This window comes from Vespa mandarinia, chromosome 6, assembly GCF_050613455.1.
Source record: "Vespa mandarinia isolate Hongniang chromosome 6, ASM5061345v1, whole genome shotgun sequence".
Taxonomy (NCBI): domain Eukaryota; kingdom Metazoa; phylum Arthropoda; class Insecta; order Hymenoptera; family Vespidae; genus Vespa; species Vespa mandarinia.
This window is the reverse complement of record NC_140815.1, coordinates 9,050,316-9,073,827: the sequence shown is the minus strand read 5'-3', so window position 1 is coordinate 9,073,827 and position 23,512 is coordinate 9,050,316. Positions and strand designations below refer to the sequence as shown.

Here is a 23,512-nt window from a genome sequence, read left to right as displayed (position 1 = left end):
CAAACGATCCATTAGCGTGTCGGTAGGTGTTCTAATAAATGTATCGCGCGAGAACCGAATAAACAGGCTTCGCGTTTACTCGCGATAACCGCGATCGATCGATAGAGAAATTTCCGAAAGTGTCCGAAATTAATATTACATCTCAGGATATTCGCATTCGAGAAAAATCTTTTTTCTTACGTATTGTCTTTGGATAATTATATTCAACGCGAATCTTTCAATTTATTTAGACCGTCGAAGAAGTCCAATTCGATTTTGACGCTCGAAATACGTTTGAAATTTTGTTGGAAATTTTGCAAAACCCACCACGAACTAGTATCGTAACGATAGAAAAATTTTAAAAGACGTGTGCTCTACGAGAAATGGAAGTGGAGTAAAAATGTGAATCGTAATAATAAAAGCGGGTCGTTTCGTTGCCTTCCGACCAAGCATGCACGTTCGTCTTCTGCGATTTGAGAAATATGCTTCTCTGAAAAATGGTTATCTTTTTCTTCCACTATGCCTCTACATTTCTCGACGACAAGACGCAACGTATCCCGCGATTATTATATCTCTTATTTGGTTTTGTCGCATAGAACGCCAACCTTGCATTTACGAGAATGAGGAGAAGGGGAGAATCATAAATTTTCTACCGTCCTTTGTCGCATCCTCAGACTTGTAGATCGTCGAGATGAGAACGTTAAGTTGTCCGTAATTTCGTAGAAAAGCGACTCTTCCGTTGATTCTTTTGACATTTTTATGCATAAGTCGAATGACATTAGCCATTCGGTATGTTTGACGGATAAATGGGCATAAAGTGGACATAAAGTGGACACGAAGTGGACATAAAGCTGCAAGCAAACAAATTCTTTTATAAAATTTTGATATTTTTTGAACGCTTGTCAGACGTTTTCGCGAAGGAAAATTTTGATCGATTATTCGCGACGATGTTTTCTCTCTCTTTCTTCCTTCCGATAGGATTTCTTTTTTAAAGATCGTTAAGATGTTAGACAATACGACGAATCGTATAAAGTCAGTATCGACGTTGAATTCCAAGAGTGCCGAGACGATTATGAAGAGACGCGGTAACAATCGAAGCTCTCGATCCGAGGGAATACTCGATACTTCGATCTTTCACGCTTTTGACTCACTTTGCACATTCTTCCTTGCGTATTTTCCATTGACCAATATACTTTTCCTATGAAATGTTCCCATTTCTATGAATCTCGTATGCACCTACGAGAAAGAGAGAAAAGATATATTTCGTTTTATTTTTCTATTCAATTCATGTAAACTCTTTCGTATTTAAGATTTAAGTCTTTGAAACAAAAGTTTGAAACTCCGTTCGAGTTTCTGCGTTAATCCGCTTTTCTTTTTCTCTTATAGACGTGAAGAGGATCGCGTAGGTCGTCCAAGCACGAAATCTAGCGCGCTTCGTCGAAGGAGCGGTAGATGCGCGAGACACTTGTTGCACGTTGCACGACTGCTAAGAAGAGGGAGGGAGAGTGGCTTGGAGGGTGTTGCGAAAAAAATCCAAAGTCGGTGAGAGAGAGAGAGAGAGAGAGGTAGGGGAGATAGAAAGAGATAGGAAGGAGAGAAAGAGAGAGAGAGAGAGAGAGAGAGAGAGAGAGCGGAAGAGATGTCGATCAATCGCTCGAATCCGTTCTTCCATCGTACTTCCCTTCTCCAATCGTTGAAGGAGAGATCCTTCGCTTTTGGCCATCCTTGAGAAAGAATCGTATTTTCAAAATCACGTTCCCGAAAAGATCTCTTCGGTGATCTGTTCGGCTAAAGTGGTAGAAGACCATCGAAGGGTTGGTTCTAAGGATGAACGGAAGAAACGCGACAAAACGATACGGCCGGTGACAGCGGTGGTGAGGAGGCATCAGCCGGCAGCCATTCTGGAGACGAAAAACAGGATCTTCGCATCCTCGTCGGAGCCGTCCTATTTGGCCGGCCGTTTCGTTTGGAGGAATAAGAAGAGAAGAGAAACGAAGGAAAGCTGGATCACCTACGTGGAATGTCTTCGGGCGCCAAGCGACTGGTGCAGTCGCTTAGGGGCCGAACCAGTGGTGGTGGTGGTGGTGGTGGTGGTGGTGGTGGTGGTGGTGGTGGTAGAAGCATCGGCGGTGGAGGAAGCACTCGTTCGGATGGCATCGTCGGTGAAGTTAACGTCATTGGGTCCGCCGGTTCTAGCACCAGTGCGACCAGATTGTGCCATTATGACAGTGGCCACGAACTCGACGAGATCTCCGTCGTCGGCGGTAGCGTCGCCGTTACCGGCGGCGTTGTCATCGGACCTCTTCCCACTCCCACCACACCTTGCCATTGCACCACTCACAAATATGGCAGCGGACAGACCCTTTACAGCATCGCCGGTCTCCCTCCCGCCCCCGCCGCACCCGCTCACAGAGCTCACTCCGGTAAGTTCATACGATTTTACGAACGGAATATTCTTGTCTCGACGAAAATCTACTTCTTCCATAGAAACCGAATGAATACGTCGATCGGATTTGATATATTATCGTAGATAACGTTTCTTTGCTCGCGTACCCTTTTCATTCGCAAGATCAGCGTTCCAGCAAAGAACTCGTACGATAACGTACCTTCCTTTGTACCTAACGAGAGTACCTAACGAGGGCGTGGTCGAAACGCTTGTAAGCGCGTAAAATTATCTGTCATAGTTGTTCTCGATGCGAAGGACCAAGGGATGGTATATATAAATATATATATATGCATATAGTATATTTTCTTTGTTCCATTTTTCGAATCCTATATAAAATATTAATTCGATCGAAAATCAAAATAAGAAGATTGAAAGGGATCGTAAAACGTTTGGATTTTTTAAGATGATCTACGAAAGAAATAGAAAAAATGGAAATAAATAAATGACAAGGACACCGAAAGAGATTGGTGTCAATTTCAAAAGGACTCCGGTTTAAAATTCATAAACGCGCCATTCAAGAGCACGCGCTCATCCGACTAGAAAATATTTCGCTCTCGAAGCTTCTCGCTCCGAGTCGAGTTACCGCGAAATCGGAAAGTGATCGATTGTACATATAGTATAACTCCGGTCAAATACAACTTGATTTCACGATCGCCGTTAGACAAGAACGGATGTTTGTTCTCTTCGTTGGTACCGCCATGCGTGGCGATTCCACGATCGGAATGCAGAATGACCGGATTAACAACGTTAACAAGGGGCATTAGATAGCCTATAATCGAAATGGGAGAGCTTACTAACGAACCCGTTATCGATTCAGTCCAGTCGTTACGATTAACGACGCATTCGATGCGAAGAATCACCGAAGAGCTAACGCGATCGACAACCGAAAGATCGATCCATCGATCGATCTATATATGTATATATATGTATATATGTATATATATATATATATATATATATACATATATATACGAGATCGATCGATCGATCCTATACAGTTTCGAAGCGAACAAAGTTATTTCCGACGCATTCCGAAATAGAACAGATTGATCGGTCGAAGGTTTTCACGGTTGAAGATCGAACGCGGGCAGAAAATGTTGCGATCCATCCTTTCAAGATTTATCACGCGTCTAAACCGCAATCGAGCATTCGGTCGAATTCATTTTCGGGTTTGGCTTTAACAAAGCATACTATCTGAACGACCCATCGAATTGCTATCTTTTGGAGAATTTCAAATGGTTCGAAATGCTGGATCAACCAATCGTTTCGATTCGATATCGTTTCGATCAGCCGATAACTTCCTCGATCGATTTACGTGTGTACACCGAAATTCCGATCGAGTTATGTATATATTTCAAAGGTGTCCAATCGTAACATCCATTAGAGACGAGTAATAAAGTATTTCGGAGGTTTATTATTGAGGAAAAAGAAAACCTAATCCGATTAATCTACTTATATATTTTTGATACCATTAGAAAAAGAATTTTGTGATTAGAAAAAGAACAATGAATACTTTCCTGCCCGTCCAGTATTTTCCTTTGACGTTATTCCGATAGCAAAAGACCTCGTTATCTGCGCATACCTATGTAAATTGTACCTATGTAAATTGACCGCGCCATAATATACTTCATGCGAGAGGAAGAGGAAATTTATCGGACGTTAATTAATGACTTTTACTTGAAAATTGCTCGGTATAATCTCTCAAGAAATTCGAACGTTCCCTCGGTATTTTTCTTCCATCCCTTTTTTCCTTTCTTCCCTTTATCTTTTCTTCTCTCTTTTGATTTTCGTAAATACTTTTCATATTTCTTTTGCGTTGGATATTCGAATAATCCGTATTAATTTCTCGGATATTATCCTTCTAATTTATAAGACAAGTCGTGACTAAACATAAATTCTGAGGATCCAATTTTAATACGACACCATATACTTAAAGATGGTGAAAAAGATTGATCGGCACGTACGTAGTTCGACTAAATCGATTTTTGGGTTTGGATGATCGCTAATTTGAATCGTCCAAAGGAGAAGTAGAAAATATCATGGGTGGTAAAACTGACGCCTTTTATGATTGTCAACGATCCGTCGAGTCATGTACTCAATTTTCTACAACGTAAACAGGAATCACTTTCTTTTTTTCGCTCTGTCCTTCACTTTTTTCCCTTTCTTAAAACGGCTTTGTCACTGTGACCTCGTTGATATTGTGGCAGTGTTTGTTGCGAGAAGAGAGGGAAGGAGAGAAAAAGAGAGAGAGAGAGAGAGAGAGAGAGAGAGAGAGAGAGAGAGAGAGAGAGAGAAAGAGAGAAAGAAAAAGAAATCAATACACGAGTGCTGCTATTACTTTAGGATATTGAATACAGTTACGAAGATCCCTTCGTTATAAACGCAACTACCTTTAACAGTGGACCCTGTTATCGTCGTCTCGTACGGCTCTGCTTCTGAAAGCCGATTTATTTTCTCTGCGCGCGTACAAACTGCCTTTGAAATTAATATCGAAACATCGAAGATGTAAACGCGCCTTTATATTCCCTTTGCCTTTGTTCGGAAAATCTATTCCCGAAAGATGAGTTTATATATAACGCGGTGTATAGACTAGCTATCTCGAGCTTAACGTCGTTTGTTCAAAATATCGAATCTAGTTGAAATCGATATCTTAAGGATAGTCTAAAAATAGCTGCAACCTTGCAAAGCGAAATATTCGCGTAAATTTTTATTTCAAAATAATATTATATAGCCACACTGTAAACTCTCACTCTTAACGAATAACAAGGTTGTCCAATTAATTGGCCTTACGGAAATAGTAAGGACAACTTTTGCGACTATATTAAGGTAAAAAGAGTATAGATATAGAATGCGAGATAAGACTCTAAGAGGGTTAGACTCTTCTTCCTAGGGCTCGTTTGTATAAATTTACCTACGAATATAAAAGAAATTGGCTCGATGCCACATAGCATTCGACATTATCGACATACCTATGTATGTTACATGAGACTGTTAGTTTGGGATCGAAATTTTCTTTTCCTTTCGTTCCTGTTTCTTTTTTCTCTGGAATATAACAAACGTTAGGAAAAAAAGAATCATACATGTTTCCTTATTAATCTGAAAAGATTGGATAATTTTGGCCAATGAAAAGGATCCAAATAGTTTCGCGGTTACTTAAGGTCGTTGGTTTAACCTGGATGAAAAGTGAAAATTCGATCCGTCCGATGGAACGAAAAAACAAACAAAGAAAAATTTGCGACGAGGAAGAAACAAAGGCGAAAAAGGGGATTAAAGGAGAATGGCGCTGTACGCGAAGTACACGGGGACGTGGGGAGAAAGAGTGGGCGGTATTCACGGCGGCATACAACGAGTGTAGAAACTGCTAAAGCTTTAAGCACTCCGGTGACGCTAACGCAACCACAGAGTTTACAAAAGAGTTACAATGTAAAGAGAAGAGACAACATTCGAGGGCGGCAAGTGTATAGTTAGAAACGTAGGATCGGAACTTTAGTGTGTAACATACAAACAAATATCGGTATGTTGTTCGGTTAAAATTGTAAGTCGGGTGACAGGAGGAAGATTCGAGCGATGAGGAGGGTTCGCTAACGCTTTTCTACGAGATATTTGGAAATTTCTGACGAAATGTCTAATGTTATGTTTCGAGGTTGAAATCGCCGTAAGCATTACACGGTATTAGACCGTAGTTCTAAAAGGATTGGTTTCGTTGACGATCGAAAGAGAAACGTCAGGGATTTCGTGGAAGAGTCTGGATTAGCTATCCTAATGATAGGGCATATACCTAGACAAAGTTACGATAGAAGTCACGAAGGGATTAAAGTTGTCTCGGTTTTACACACGGATACGCGAAAGGTTCGCGCCCTACTAGGGAACTAAATTAGCGAACGCAAGGGTATTTAGGGAGAGATAGCTCGATATCGCGAATAGCTATGGCTAAGAGGGGATCGAGGTTACGATAGTTTGACGGAGGTTAAATTGCGGCGAATGGCACAAACAGGAATTAACCTCAACAATTACTCGGCCCTTTGCGGCCTGTAAGGTCAATATCCCTCGAGGTCGACTCGTCTATCGGCTCGTATTATCGTTTAGTCGATCCTCTAAAGTACGTACTATAATATCACCTTCGTCGTGGTTATACTTATTGATATACCTATCTCTCTCTCTCTCTCTCTCTCTCTCTCTCTCTCTCTCTCACTAGAAGTCTTGTATTCGGTTTTGCGTTGTTTTATCGATCGATGTGCCAACAAATATGAATTCGTCCGAATGAATGAGGATGACAAGGGTGGTCTCTGGAGGAGAAGGAGAGTGTACTCTCTGAAAAACGACGAAATATCCAGAACGTCTAAACCAAATCTTAGTTGCAAAAGGTTTTATCGTAATACGTGTATTATTCAATTAAAGATATTACATGTTCCTCCTTTACGAGTGTAATCTCTGCAACGGATCGCAGAGAAATGGAGGAAAATTTACGCTTCATAATATTTCTCAATAATGGTTCCCTCCCAGTTTCACGAGCTATCATATGATAGCGTCACCGCAAATCATTCTCGTAATATCGTTATACGATCGACGCTTGCCTACGGCATTTTACAAAGTTCTTTGATAAAAATGATGAAACGCACGAAAAAATAACATACATGGTATATCGATAAAATTCCATATTTATATTTCTCTATCCCTCAAGCATTTAATATTCCATTCTATTAACAATTACTCCATTGAGGAGCTTCGTCGACGGAACAAAATAATGGTGCAGTTTGCTAATTGCACTTCTTTCCTATTATTAATCACCCGCATTCTGAAAACTTACATATATAAATATGTAGATACCTAGTTGTCGCGTGTTTATTCTGTTATTTTCATGCATTACTTGGTAAACAAGGGAAATTTCGATGTAAATACGATCGTAAAGAGATATTAATAAAACGGGAGTATGGAAATAATAACGAAATGAAGTTATTAAGAATGCGAAGCTCGTTAAATTTACAGAGAAACATTCTGTAGTAGTAGTAGAAGGTAAAAAGCGTATCTGCGTATCGTACACACACGTGTGTCTCTCTCTCTGTGTGCGTGCATGCGTGCGTGCGCTGTGTGTATAGATATATATATATATATATATAGTTTTTCTCTCGATAAAAGCTTCTCATCTTGTGCTTAATTCTACACAATGCATAAATAAACGTATAAATAAGACGATTTTCATCCAAGTCAACGTTGCGATATTCAAGGAGTAGAGATACGCGAAAAGGAAGAAACATTGCAGTAAAACGAGATAAATAGAACGAATCATAGACCTGGTAGGACAATTACAAGCCCTGCTGGGTTGCGCGCCGTGGATGACTCGTCGTTTTATAATCAGATAAGCTATTTCGTTTATGCCATTACGAGTTCTAGCGTGCGAATCGGATCTTTGCCAACGATAACGGTGGTAATTTATGCATTGGCCGCGCCCCAACGAACCTCCAAATGTTTAATCCGAAAATATGTGTGCTCGGAGGTTACCGAGACGACAACGACGATGAGACGCATCCTTTAAACGTATTATTCCAGGGTTACCAAACATACGCTTCCAGCGGTATTCCAAGAGCCTAATCAGAATAAGGACAAACACGCTCAAACAGAGAAACCCGGAAGAATTTTGGGAGATATCTTTGGATCGTTAAACCTCTTTGTACTAGACGCGAAAGGATCCTCGTAAAGTTTTCTAACGTGTTAATACAAATTTGATCTCCGGAAAAGCAAATTTCTAGCGTCAACGAACCTTTGGCATTTAAGTAAGTTAAAACAGTTTCCCTCGAATCCAATTACGAATGCGTTTTGATGTATCGAGAATAGAAAGACACATTCCTACGGAACGTCGACACCGTCACGAATCGTTATGGTTCGACACGAACAAATATTTATATTTGGGAACCTCGACAGCGTCAGAATTTCGGTATTAGTAGAACCCTGTAACGAGGACGCTTATCTCTTTGCAATTATATATATATATATCTCATGGGATGCAATCTACGTGCATGGGGCTTTGTTTAAGTGCGTTATGTATGCAGTTTACCGAGAGAGTACGTTTGGTTCATCAACTTGATCCCTTCGAGTTCTCTCCGCTTCGCTCATGACAGTTGTTCATTTATTTCATCTTCTTTCTTCTTTTCATTTTCTTCTATTTATTTTTCTTCTTCTTCTCCTTCTTTTTTTTTTTTTCTTTTTTGAACATCTTGGAGCCAATACCGTGCGCTAACGATAAAACACTTTCCCATGAGAATAATTTTATCTTGGTGAAATATTATTCGATGAGATTTTCTTGTTTATGCTTATTGCACCAACTTAAATTACTAAATTACATCGCGGAACGAACGTCGAGAACAATTTAATTTGCGTTCTTTTAAAACAGTTTTAAAAGTTCTTTAATAGAACTAAAAGTAAGCAAAATATTTTTCAAATCGAATGGGGGAAATTCACTTGTAGTACTTGTAACTAGAAGAAAAAGGACTGAAATATTGAAATACGAAAAAGGAATTTAGGCGTCCTAGTGTACGAGCAAACTATTTCGTTAATTATTAATTCACGGAAAGCCTAACTTTGGTTCGTTTCGACACGGTAATTTGAACATAATTCGTTAACGACAAAGTTGAAGCGTTAGCTTAGGTTAGCTTCATCCTAGTAGAAATTGTTTAGAAGGGCTAACCGTAACGCCAAAACCAACGAGTCAAGAGGAGCAAACTAGGAGTTAACACCTGACGTCGCATAATCGACTACATTCCGTGCGTAATTGCAAATTGTATCTCCTATGAGAAAGAATTGAGAGATAAAGAAAACCGAGGTTGTTTCTTCAACGTCGAGGGTAAATTAGCAAGTAAGAGCGACGTCATTTTTAGATTATTTTTTTTTTCTTTTTACTTTCTCTCTCTCTCTCTCTCTCTCTCTCTCTCTCTCTTTTTTACGCCGTTAAGAATTGATTAATCGAAAACGATGAAAAGATCGTCGGTGACCGATCGATCGATTTCTTATTATCGCAGTAACACGATGGGAGTAGCTATGTGAAGTAGCGATGGAGTATCTCGATGGAGACGTCAAGAGTGCGCGACGTTAATAAAAGGAAACCTTGAGACTATCGCTTATGTTGGAAGAAGATTCTACGTAGAAAAGAGGCAAAGACGATCGAGTGGAAAACTCGCGTAATCCCAGCACAAACTGGAGAATCTCTTCGGCATAGTATACGGCACTTGGAAAAACGTATTTCCTTCCTCTACGCGTCTCTTATTTATCGCGTTTTCTCCCTCGTTAAGTTTCGAAGGAAAAATGAAGTTGTGCGTTTCTTGCGAAAATTCGTTGGCGCAGCCGGTTGCCGTTGCGAGCTCCCTTTTGCCGTATAACCATCACCGCAACCTCCCCGTACCTTAAACTTTCTCGTCGAAAGTTTATCCAGAAATTGTTTAGTCTGCTCGATCGCACAGACGACGATCGAGCTTTGTCGTCGTCGTCGTCGTCGTCGGCGTCCTCGTCACGAGGAATGGAAGCTCTTGTACGAACTTTCCTGCGTTACCACGACTACCGGGGGTAAACTCCTTCGATCGTACGATTTATTCGTTTATACAAATTTTGAGAGATTGTACGAGAGTTGCTTTTCTTCAACTTCTTTAGATCTTAAGATCATGCATCCCAAATACTTTCCGAAAAATTTCACAAAGAAGTGTTACCCGACGATTTCAAGATAATAAAATAATACTTTTACATAGTCGCCGGCCAAGTAATACTCTCTCTTCTATTTGTCCGAGATATATGGGGATAAAGTTTATTTGTTTAAGATATGTGTCTGTGTACATTCTTTTTTTTCCTTTTTTCTTTTCTTTTTTTTTTCTCTTTTTCCTTTTTTCATTCCATCGAGAACAAAAGACCGAAAGCACGTTCAATAGTTGAAATTAAATGAGATGTTTGCGAGAATAGCAAGAGATTGGAAGGTATTTTTCAAGGGTTGCCTGCTGCTGGTGCAAGGTGAAGCGAGGGATGCGAATAAGCCCGGTAATAGTGCAATTATTTTCAGAATAGTCGACATCCGTTATCCATAATAGTACCTTCTTGAACGGCATGAGATATCGATTTGATGAGTAAGTTTCCTCGATAAAAGCTTTACTCCTTTTGCTTTTAACTGCGAAGATAGATGCGAGGAGCTGCGCTATGTAACGTTTTCTCTCTCTCTCTCTCTCTCTCTCTCTCTCTCTCTTTTCCTCTTCGAGTAAATTTACCTACCTTTGCAATTTAGCGTCGCAAGTTTTTTTTATTGACAACCACAAATAATGAGTACGGATAAACGGTCGTATGTATACGAAGAGACGAATGGAATAGTAGAGAGGTCTGTGAGAAGCGATCGGTCCGTAAACCAACATATTGTCGGCTATTCGTGGAAACAATGAAAGAAATAAAAGAATTCTCGTGTTTTTCTAAGATGAGAGACTCACTTGTCCTTCCTCTCTTACTATCTCGTACAAAAAATTTTGCTGTGATTTTTCTTTTGCTCTTTCTAGGAAAAATGAAAGAACGGTTAGGTAATCATCCCCAAAAAAATATATTCTTTCTTTGGATCGTCTTTGAATCATCGTTTGTTCTCTCTCTCTCTTTCTCTCTCTCTCTCTCTCTCTCTCTCCATTTTTCTTCAATACGATCGGTAAATCGTTCGAATCTACTTATCTTTAAAAAGAAATGAAAAATAGAGATGAAAGAAGAAAAAGATAAATCGATTCTTACTAAATGTAATTATTCAGCGTGTAAATATTATATTTCATGCGTTTTTACATTCATTCTTATTTTACATCAATTCAATCATGCAATCTTTCGAAGCATACTTCGCATCGAAATATTCGCCGTAAGAGCAACAAGAAAATTTAATTTTTAAGCCGATGTGTATGAAAATAGCAGACTTTTATCCCGAATGAAATTGAAAAATAATATTCCTATCCTGTCTAATCTACTTTCTTTCGTGGCTTCTCAAATATCGCGAGATGGAAGTTTTCTACCTTCCTGTCTCATCCGTCTACTTACTTTTGCTTTACAAGATATAATCGATATTTTTTCTCCTTGAAAGAAGGAGACAGAGGGAAAGAGAGAGAGAAAGAGAGAGAGAGGGAGAGAGAAAGAGAGAGAGAGAGAGTGTACGTATATACATTGCGATTAAAGTCCTTCTATCGTCATTATCCATATTTCTGGCAAGAATAAAAGATTGTAATGTATTGACGTACATACATAAACTGTGTTAGAATCAAAGACTCGTAAGGATGTTCCGTGATAGAGATGTCTGACTCATGGATAGAGTTTTTCCCCTTAAATGCTAACAATACAAATTCAAAAATAGGTTAGACAAGCCAAAATCGAATTGCATTCGTTTAAAATCTAAATATAGAACTTCCGTTAAAGTTTCATTTTGTCATATATATATATATATATATATATATATATATGCATTTAGTATGTATGCCGATGTTACGAGGCTATCAATGATTTGCATGACTCGTCACGTTTACAGTTTCATTATACTCGCTGCGAATAAATCCGAGTTATAACGCTTTTAAACGTTTTACGACCTCACCTGTCCACAAATTTTCATTGTTCCACAGTGTATTCGTTTACATTCGTATTACCTTCCTTGACTCACAGTATCATTAACGATTTTAGGTTGTATTCCAACATGAATTTTTTTAATTTTTCGATTCAATAAATCCCAAGCTATGTACGTACGTTTATTAATAGGTAATGTTAATATCGAATATCATTCATTTTGACGTGCAAATATCTCTATATCATTTTAGCATCAGTCGCCGTTCAACAAGTCGTATATATATTTTAACAATATGCATATATGCATATATATACACACATGCGTATGCTTATTCTAAACGAGCAAATAATTAAAAAGTGCTTGACGACGTTTAAAAGCGCACGACGCGTTTCCGATGCGATCGATGATGTAGGATTAAAAAAAAGAAAAAAAAAGAAAAAAAAAGATAAAACAAAAGAAATAGAAAGAAAATAGAGAGCTCCCAATTAGAAAGAGGACGCGAGTCATTTTATTGATGAAAAAATCTCATGGACTTAATACCGCCGTCTTAATACTCTTAAGAAAAAGGTACTGCTTTTAGGAGATAGACTGGATTTCGTTCGAAATAGAAAAGCTTTTTATTCGAGCGTCGAGCGTCTCGCCATTTCGTAAATAGAACGCGAGGATCCTAGTCGAGCTCGTTTCTTTTTTGTTTTTTTTTTTTTTTTTTTTTGTTTTGGAAGCTTCCGAGTAATTGACTTTTTATTTCTATTTTCTTTTTTTTCTCTCTTCCAAATAACTTATCAATAAGCAATCCGTCGTATTAAAATATTGTCTCGTTCATTGTATTCGCGTAAAGAGATTGAAATAACTTAAGCGAGTCAGAGTATAAATAATGTACGTGCATCGATCTCGAAGCGTTCAACAGCGTAACACGATTGCCACGTTAAATGTGCGTCGACGAACCTTTAATCGTTACAAAACGTTTGGCTCGTGCGTCACTCGAGCTTGCGCATCTTGCTAGCGAGCTTTGTGGGTTACAGTTCGTGGTGATATACGAGCTGCAATTTATGCAATGACGTCAGCGTCAATCCCAACCTGTAGCTTTCGATCGGGATTACGTTGCCGATGTTCGATACCAGACAAATTGTGTTTGCGCGCGTCGTTAGATTCGATTTCATTGAATATTTAATTATCGTTAAATGACGGGCATCGTCGTAAGCGAAAATTTTGAATAAAAAGAAAAAGAAAACGTATCGCCGATTAATCGAATCTACGAGAGACAAAGTGACGGGAGCGTTGCCTTTGAGAAGCTCGCAAAAAATTTCGTAGTGAAGTGTAAGACTCTGAGCGAACGTGTTTGTCGGTTTAGGTCCTTTCCCACGTTATGAAATTCAAAGCGTTCCTAAGCACCTTTCGCATACTTTCAGAAGAACCTCCTCTCTTCCGTTTTTCTCTCTCGACAATTCGCTCGATCTCCGCCTTGGCATGTATATAGGTATATATGTATATACATATATATATACACATATATATATATACATATAATATATACATATATACATATATACATATATACATATAATATATATGTATATATATACATATATATTATTAAGGACGATGCATAAGACGTAGGTTACATTCGGATATGCTTGTATCCCATGTGAATTCTGGCTAAGTTAAAGTGACTTATCTACCGAGAGAGAAACGAATCGCGACACGTTCATCGTCGCGTTTAAACTCTCTCTTCTAACAAATCCAATTTCAAAGGTGACCGTTTCCTTTCTTTCCGTACCCGTTCGAGAGAAAACGTTTGCCTCGATTCGCAAATCCTACTTGCCTATTTACCTATCACCTACTTAAGTCTTATCTGTTACCTATAGGTACTTGTCATGGTCAATTTTATCGACGTGAGAACGCGAGAGAGATAGATGAAATTTCAAACGCATCCCGAAGATTTTCCTTTTTTTTTTCGACGAAGCTTACACAACTTGGCAAAGTTCCATCGATTCAAAGATATTTCTATTTACGATAAAAAAAAAAAAAAAGAAAAAAAGAAGGAATGAAAAAGAGAAAAAGAGATTTACACTCAATAGATCACGCCAGGATATATCGAGTTTCGAGAGTTGGTTCAAATGGAGTTCCGGTGTAAACATTTTGCATACATAAGAACGTAGTCACGGAATGCACCGTTCAAAAGATAGAACTTTAACGCGTCAAAGATATTCGTCGTAGACTATTTCCGTATTTCTTTTTCAGCCGAGAGTGGTAAAATTACATAGGTACGTATGTGTATATATATATATATATATATATATATATATATTGTGAGGACGATAGAAATTTGCGAGTAAACGTAAGCATCCGAGCATAAAATGGCGAGGAGCTTGACGAGTGTGACTTTTCAGGCGGTATCGCATCGACGGCCGGCGGAACGATCGACCGTCTAAGTTGCGGTTCCGTGTCCGCGTTAGGATACGACATCGTCGATAAACACAGGGATGGTGGTATCGTTGAGACGCCCGGAGGAAGAAGAAGAGGAAGATCGGTGCTCGCGAGAGAGAGGGAGGATGACACGAAGAGCGCGAAGAGCGCGGAGAGCGTCTCCAGGGGCGTTCTACACTCGAGACAAAGCCTCCTGGATCTTGTTAGCAGCAAATTCATGAGCCGACACACACCGACTCATCACTACTATCAACAACAGGTTCAGCAGGTTCGTTTGTTTCTCGGTGTTAAATATTTGGCAATTCGCGAATACTTTGCGAGCTCTTACGCGCGAGAAAACCGAGCTCTACGTGGATTTTCTTTAGCTTACATTTTTTGCGGAATTCTACTTTTTTTTTTACCCTTTTTTGTTTCTTTTTGCGACGCATAGAAAATCAAATGAGATATTGGATCGGCGGCGCGAGCCGATGATAAATCTGACGAGTTTTCGGAAGATAATCGAGCGAAACGCGTGTATTCGGCTTGTTCTCGCGAGTAGCATCTTAGTCCTTCGTGCAGGTATACTCTGTGTCGCAGCGATACTTTGGCTCGTCCCGCGACTCGCTTCAGGGAGCTTACGTGAATCGCGGAGCGAGCGAATTGGATCTCAGTCGTAAACCGAGGAGGAGGGACCAGCAGAGGGGTAGGATTAAGTTGCCGTACGCGGTCGGTGCGACCCCGTCGCGCGATCAATCGCATCTTCATACGCCGGCCTCCATCAACCACCTAAGTAACTTCAGTTGCAACGGCACCGAAACGTGAGTCTTTATTTGTCATTAGTTCTCATCATTAGCTTTCGTTCTAATCGATTACGTAGAACGCTAATCATTATCCTTATTCGTTGTCGGCTTTTTCAGGAGGTATACGGCCCAGCAGCAACAACAGCAACGCGGTAGCAGAGGTTTTCCCGGTCAAGCTGGAACGAAAGGTTTCCGTACCGGAGCGCCAAATTGGTCCTTCATATTTGATCCCGCGGGACGACTTTGTTATTATTGGTCGATGGTGGTCTCTCTCGCCTTCCTTTACAACTTTTGGGTCATCATCTTTAGGTTTGCCTTCCAGGAAATCAACGGTCAGTGAAACCTACTCTATCTTTAGACTATCTATAGTTTGATCAGAGAAAAGCGATCGTTATTCGACTTATCGCGCTCAACTTATCGGTTCGTACTCGCCAGAAGGAATTTGAATCTTTCGCTTCTTTTCTTCGCGTAGGCGAAACGTATTGGATTTGGTTCTGCCTGGACTATTTCTCGGATTTTTTATACGTCCTGGATATAATCTTTCATATTCGAACGGGATATTTGGAGGACGGCGTTTTACAAACCGACGCCACGAAACTTCGGAATCATTACACGAACAGCACTACGTTTTACATAGACATTCTGTGCCTGCTGCCCCTCGACTTTTTATATTTATCTATAGGATTCAACAGTATGCTGCGAAGTTTTAGACTCGTTAAAATTTACCGGTGAGTCTATCTGTGTCTTATTCGTCCCGTTATCGTTCCAATTTTCTTTTTCTTCTTTCTCCTTTTTTTTTTTTTTTTTTTTTTTTCTTACAAAGTCTTCCAACGATAAAATTCCACGCTCGAATTAGGTGTAACCAAAATCATTCGATTTTGTGATTCGGTTTGTCGTTCGATCGGTTGCTGCACAGGTTCTGGGCGTTCATGGATTGGACCGAGCGACACACGAACTATCCAAATTTATTTCGTTCCACATCCTTGATACATTATTTGCTGGTGATCTTTCACTGGAACGGGTGCCTCTTTCACATTATTCATAAGAACAACGGTTTTGGCAGTAAGGATTGGGTCTTCAGCAACTCCGAAACCGCGGACGTTGTAAAGCAGTATCTACAAAGTTACTATTGGTGCACCTTGGCACTGACCACCATCGGCGATTTACCCAGGTAACGAACGATAAACATTCTTCGAGCGATCGAGCGAGCGAGCGAGAGAGAGAGAGAAAGAAAAGATCAATCCAATGCTCTTTTTTCCTTCTTTTTCGTGCGTCGACCTGCCGTCGACCGACCGTCGTAACAAGAGAGACCAGTGTATGTGCGTGACTTTTTCTAGGCCAAGAAGCAAGGGCGAGTATCTCTTCGTAATAGGTCAGCTCCTTTTTGGTCTGCTCCTATTCGCCACGGTACTGGGACACGTGGCGAACATCGTAACTTCGGTCAGCGCGGCACGAAAAGAATTTCAAGGTGAGTCAATGAATATCAAAGTTTATAAGCCATCTCTAGTAAACTTCAACATTTTATCCCCAAGCATGTTTCATTTTCGATACTCTTCTCTTTTACCCTTTTATCTATCCTCTCTCCTCCTTCCTTTCTTCTTTTTTCTCTTTCTTTTTCTTTTCTTTTCTTTTTTTTTATGTTTTATTTATCTTTTTTTTTTTGTTTCCCTTGTAAAAAACAGGACTCCCTTTGAACGAATAAAAAAAGCTTCGCGCTAGTTACATTATTTTTTGTACGTATACGTAGAGAAAGAGAAACATTGGTTAGATTTTGAGAGATCGTACAGCAAGAAATTTCATTCATTTACTTCCGAAAAGAGTATCCTTCTTTCGTGAAACACGTACGATTATAGTGTTCTTGATTAATCCAAGCTCGTTTCAGGTAATTTTTCGCTTTCTTACTCTCTCTCTCTCTCTCTCTCTTTCCTTCTACAATTGAATGCGGATTCGTTTCTCTTTTGTTCGAAAGGCATTCTTTCGACGATTACTGCGGTACGAACGGCAACGTCAGCTTAAATACCGTAACGTGACCAAATGGAGAGTACTCTTCCAAAGGCTTTCGCAAGTTGGCTATCGCGTGGAAAAAAAGATGATAAATAATTTCATTTTCAATTAAGTCTGAACAACGAATAGACGCTTAGTTTTAGCACTAAACGGTAGCTTGTTTTAATTTCTTCGCCGCAACTCTACCGCATTCGCGTTCTCTGCAATGTTCCTCCTGCCTGTTCCTCGTTTCGTATTTTTTCTCTTTTTTTCCTTTTTCTCTGTTTTTTTCTCTTTTTTTTTTCCCCTGTACTAACATACGAACGAAAAAAATGTTTGAGACCAAAGATGTAAAAGCAAATTTTACAGAATTTTATTTGGAAAATGTACCAATCCAGAGTCATTAACATACTTGCGAGAAAGATTCCAATTAATTTATTTATTCATTTATGTTTTGCATTATAAAAGTTAAAATAAACAACGGTACTCTTGCGAAAGAGGAAATTAAACAAGAAAAACACGATATACCTACGTACACCTACCTATAAAGAATAAAACGAGTTTTATATCGATTTACGCATATTTATAGACCAACGTATGGATTATCTATTTCTGTAACTACCTCTACTTAATCTATAAATTAGAAAAGAAGCGCAAGATTTTTATTTATAACCAATAATTCCTTTATAGTTTAATAATGTATCGCAGATAAGATACGTAATATATCATTGTAATTGGGTTAACGAGATTTTCGCGTTAACGTAACGGAATGAAGTATCGTCGATAAAGGGAAGAAAAGTAAGGCTTGATTATCGGCAAAGTACGAATAAGAACAACACGAGTCATTCATTTTCTTAGGTAAATGGAACCGACAGAAAAATACGATTTTCGGTAATTACGATGGAACGGCTCGTTTTCTAGCTACTTCGGAAAGGTCGTTTATGAGATAAGAGTCATTTATAAGGTAACTTCCGACTTGCTCGATAGCGAAAAACGGGCCGACGATTTTCTTCCATCGATGCCAAATGACTCCTTGAATTTGTTCATTACGGGTCTAGGCAAATGTTATCTTGGAAATTCTTTTCTTTTTCTTTTTTTTTTTTTTTTTTTTTTTTCTTTCCACAAACATTCCAAATAATCATTCGTGTGTAGAACGTATATTGGTACGTGGTTCGATTCGTTCGTGATTTCCTCCTATTACGCCGATAAATTAGATGTTACTTTAATGCGTTATCAACGATAGAATCGTATTCTCTTTAGTGCTCACGTTAGAAACAAGGGAGATTGAATCGAATGATGGAAGGAAAGAAGAAAGGAGAATCGATCGAACGAAGTCGAGAAACGGAAAGAACGAGCCTTAGCGTATCGCTTCGATTTCCTCGTTTTAAATCGTCGGACGGTTTGGGAATAGAGGTGGGAAAGGAGTGTATAGCAGCATCGCGTCGTAAAATTAAATCGACGCGGAAACCGCCCCGGTGGTGCGGTAATCGAAACGTAAAACGAAACGGTTCTCGTTGTTTCGCAATTTTTTTTTCCTTGTTCTCTCCTTTTTTTCCTTTTTTTATTTCTTTTTCAACGAAATTAAGCGAGCCTTGACGTAACCGTCGAAACAAAGCATACGATTTTCTGTTTTCCCATCGGTACTCTGGTAGAAAATTCAAACTAATGGAAACAATGAAATGTTATATTTTTCTAAAAAGGCATTCGAACCGGGATACGCGAAATAAAAACAATTCTGACATACATATATTCTATATTTCGACATTCGATAGGATTTAGTCATAAAAAAGGAAAAAGAGAGAGGGTGGGCCGGGGGGGGGGAGAGAGAGAGAGAGAATCAAGATGCGTTCTTGAAATCGTATTATGATTCTAACGAAAAAAATGAGATGATCAAATGTAGTTAAAATTGTAGGAATATCGGTCAAACGTGGAAATAGAAAAGCGAGATTAAAGTGGAATTAATATTGCAGAGATAATGTCTACGAAAAGAAATTCGTAAGGGATATCGTGAAACGCCGGAGGATGTCGGAGTTGTAAGGTTAATCGCGACGCTCTCGTCGTTACTTTTACAATTTTCCCGAGGAAATGAAGCTCCGTTAGGGAAAAAGGTTGATGGGGGTTGCGTTAGAAGGATCGTCGGACATGGCGTCGGATATCTAGCGTTCTCGGTGCATTTAACTTCGTATCTACGCTGAGCCAGCGAAGCAACGATAAGCCTTTCAGATTATCATCCATCGCATTACGATTACGAGGTACGCCTACTCGAGCATCTAGGCGCCAGCTCGGCGCGTCTCTAGTCGATTCGAAAATTCACCTCTCGTCTATGAAAATCGAGTTTGCCGCGCCTCCACCATCTCGTCCACTTTTATCAACAAACTAATTACGAGAGAAACGAAATAACGATCCGCTCTTTCCCTCTTTTGTTCACGGACAACGCCTCATAATAACTCGTCCGTAAAAGAGCCGTTTGTCTCGACTTTGCTCATTCGTTCGTTCAAGAAATAACGCGTTAGGACAAGATCGCAAAGATATTACTGGAAAATTACTTGTCCGTCGGTCCGTCCATTCCTTTCCCCGCCCGCAAGATTACTTTGAGTAATTGGACGGACGACGCGCCTATTGCGGAACAAAGACGCGAAGAGGTATTAGGACTGGGTTCCGTTGATTTTACGAAGTTATCTCAAACAAAGTAAACGGTGCAAAATCGTAAAGCCGAACGTGTATAGGAAACTTTGATAGTTCGTCGAGACTCTCTCTCTCTCTCTCTCTCTCTCTCTCTCTCTTCCGTGTTTCAGTCGGTGAGCTAACCGCAATGTGTCTGCTCCACGCACCTGCCCGTGGGTTGCGTCTGTCCGATATTAATTACGTTAATTATGTTCTCAACCGTATTAGGACACTAATTATGACGCAACAATTCCTACAGCTTTCCAAACAGTTTTCTATCGGTCTTATCTATCGTTTCTTGATTTACCATAGTGAACTTTATTAATAATTTCTAGATTATTTCCCTGGAGGACGAAAATTCGATCGCACTCGAGGAGGAGGATCCTCTTTAGCGAACTTAATATATATAACGTGTTAGAAGTCACCTAAGTATACCAAGCTTCTCCCAACAGGTCAGGATCTTAATTTTACTTGGACGGTAACATACTCTTGCACTCTCTCCTATTCCATTTCTCCGTCCCTCTCCCTCCCTCCCTCCCTCTCTCTTTCTCTCTCTCTCTCTCTCTTTTGCATTTAATAACAGACGAATCGCTGATGCGTTTCGCGATGCACGAAATATTTGCGCGTATCAGGGATACGCTCGTTTCTCGCTGTGCCGATCGATTACAGTTTGAACGAGCGAGAGCTCGTAGCATAGCCGAGCTTTGCCCGGGCTTCCTTCCATCCTCCATTCTCGACATTATTCCTGAATAGTCTTTTAATGTTCGATGCGCATGCATAATTAGAAGACCCATCCATCTTTGTCGGTAAGATTAGAAGCATTTAAGATAATAAGCTCTCCGAAAGCTTCTCACTCTCTCTCTCTCTCTCTCTCTCTCTCTCTCTCTCTCTCATTCAGACGCGCACACATTTCATATACACATTTTCTTAACTTCTCTTCTCATTGAAGACTTTACGCAACGAATCCATTTATATTTATCTAACCTTTCCTATTCCATTTTCTTACCATTGATAAAAAATCCTATCTGTAATTACTACTACAAATATTATATCTAAGTGTAACCTATCAATAATTCATTTATAAATGACACAGTAACAAAGAGAGGGAGAGAGAGAGAGAGAGAGAAAAAGAAAGGTTGTTGCGTTCATCACAATGGCCCCTCGTGCAACGTGAATCTTACGTCGGCTAGCAAGCTTAGTGCAAGGCTCTGAATAATATATCGAAGCTGGTGCAGCAGCGACGCCGTTCTGCGACACTTTCTATGCTCTATCGCAATACCATTATATCGTATTAACGAAACGAAAGTGATATTTCGAAATCGTTAAAATAATCGTTTATCTCTTATTTCGTTCGGAGAACGAAATTTGTCACGATTTTTCGTCCGTTTGATCATCATATTTTTATGTATTATATTTAAACATGAACAAAAGCAAAGCGTTGCCATTCGTGACGTTTATACGAGCTGAGACTGCCATAAACAAATTAACTTTCGATCTAACGTTATCTAAATTCCTTTTGGCTTTATTATGTCAAAATTTATTATAACGTGCCCCGTCGAAAATGCAACGAATTTTCATCGATAATAGGAAAATCACCCTTCCCGTTGACGTCGCTAAAGAGAATACAAAGTTCGAGTAAGCATGTCGAGATTAATTGAGATTCACATCGATACAAAATTTCAATTTTATCGTCTTCAAACATTTACGGACAAGGCGTTACTGAAACTATTTTCGCTTAGATACTTTATTCAATCTCGATTTATAACGCAGATTTTCTTGTAGTCACGTTTCAGAAACACACGATAAACGGTGGAAAATTGTGATGTGTATATATATATATATATATATATATATATATATATATACACGCACACACACACACACACATATATGTTTCGTTTAGTCGAAAGGATAGATTAACGCCATAAAATCGCGTAGCTACACATTCGTAGGGCATCGTAAAATAAGGTTATTTAAGTCGTGCACGAAATAGAAAACAAAATTGAAAATCAATAAAGCGAAAAATACGGTGAACAGGCATAACAATTTTTATCTCAAAACCTAGAATATAATCTCTGAGCTGTCGTTTCGCGAAGTTGACGTAGTAACCGAAGAAGATAATTCATTGCTTGCGACAATCCATGACTGATGGTTTTTCGTAACGCTTCGTGATAAACGAGTTCGTTTAGATTCGATTTCGTTCGATTAACAGACAGGCATTTGTATATACAATAATGCACTTCGTTGAGTATCTATTTCGATTAAAATATGAATAACTTATTAAAGTAGTATATTACGACTCATTTTATCCCTTTTCTTCTCAATGTTCGTAATATATCTCATTTTTTTCTTCATTCGATATTATATTTTTTCAATTGAACGTTCAAACAATTATAAAAATACTTTATAGGAATAAAAGGGTATATTCTTTATTTTTATTTTTTTAATTTTTTTCTCCTTTGTTTTTCGAACATCCAACTGTAACGTAAAAAAAAAAAAAAAAAAAAAGGCAATTTTTCGTTTGCTCGTCCAAATGAAATTGTACATTGAAATAGCAATGCACGTTTTGAGTGCCGCAAAGAAATCAAGCACAAAATAATAAGCTAATATTGAGTCACATTAAGGTTTGTTTTTTCGAGATTATATTAAAAGCTTTTTCCGTTTTAGTTACTTTTAATATTTGTAGAAATGGATAAACGAGACCTCTTCTATACGAATCTGATTCTAAGATAATGTTGATTTTAAAGGCCACTCGAAAACGTCTTCGAAGGCGTCCTATCATCAAGCTTCCTTTTTCATTTTATTTAGCTTTTAAAAGATAGTTGATACGTCATACTTTTCAAAACGAATACATTTAGTTTTCTCACGAAATCTAAATGAATATAATCGAAAAATTCGAATATATCATCGATATTCCTGGTGAAATCGAAATGAGAGATAATATATGCTCATATTATCTTACAGCTTTTCGGGTGTCCATTGCTTGATCAAAAAAGGTATAAATAAATTGACTTAGGGTAAACCGAAACATGCCTATCTTTGGTTGTACGAAAGAGGACAATTGTAGAAGGAACGCCTTTCTAAGGGCGAGAGAACGTGCAAATCGTGAAAAAGGTTAAACTTATTTATATGGACTTTTGAAAAATCAAAAGTATATTGTTTCTTATGAAAATACTTTTAGAAAGAAAGAAATTGAACGATTTAAACAACTCAAATCGAACATCTGAACTTTCGAAAGTCGAAAACATTGATAAAGATATCATCGAACAAAACGATAAGTTAAATCAAAAAGAAGGGAAAGAAACGTCTGAATCGGAAAGAGGGATCGACAAGTTGGAAGAATTGCCTTCTCTCGTTGGAAATCAACCTTTTATAGACCAAATGCAGGAGGAATCTTAAAAAAAAAAAAAGAAAGAAAAGGAATAATCGTAACTCTCTAAAAATAATTGAAATTTTTTCCTTTCTAATTAGAATATATACTCAAGTAAGAAAAGTTTGTCTTCTTAGAATATACACACACACACGCGCGCGCACACACACACACATACACACACATATATATATATATCTGATTACATATTTTTACTATCTACAGGAGAACCCAATGTTCGAACAGAAAGTTGCAATCGGAACAAAATGTTAAAAAAAGTTCGAAAAGAAAAGTGAGTCCGCGTTGAAGTAGAACAA

At 38.8% G+C, this 23,512-nt stretch overlaps 1 protein-coding gene across 4 annotated transcripts in view; it reads left to right on the top strand.

The window, feature by feature from the left end:
- The window catches only part of LOC118449038 (uncharacterized), a 57,790-nt gene that overhangs the window by 5,898 nt on the left and 28,380 nt on the right, over window positions 1-23,512 (top strand). For 3 of the 4 annotated variants that reach the window (XM_085657786.1, XM_085657784.1, XM_085657783.1), the window contains exons 2-8: window positions 1,366-2,402; window positions 14,363-14,667; window positions 14,958-15,196; window positions 15,296-15,510; window positions 15,651-15,906; window positions 16,095-16,349; window positions 16,516-16,646. In XM_085657786.1, the coding sequence (XP_085513912.1) occupies window positions 2,000-2,402; window positions 14,363-14,667; window positions 14,958-15,196; window positions 15,296-15,510; window positions 15,651-15,906; window positions 16,095-16,349; window positions 16,516-16,646 (1,804 nt within the window). In that variant the 5' untranslated portion in view covers window positions 1,366-1,999. The remainder of the gene's footprint in view (window positions 1-1,365; window positions 2,403-14,362; window positions 14,668-14,957; window positions 15,197-15,295; window positions 15,511-15,650; window positions 15,907-16,094; window positions 16,350-16,515; window positions 16,647-23,512) is intronic. The other variant, XM_085657785.1, reaches the window with a different exon arrangement.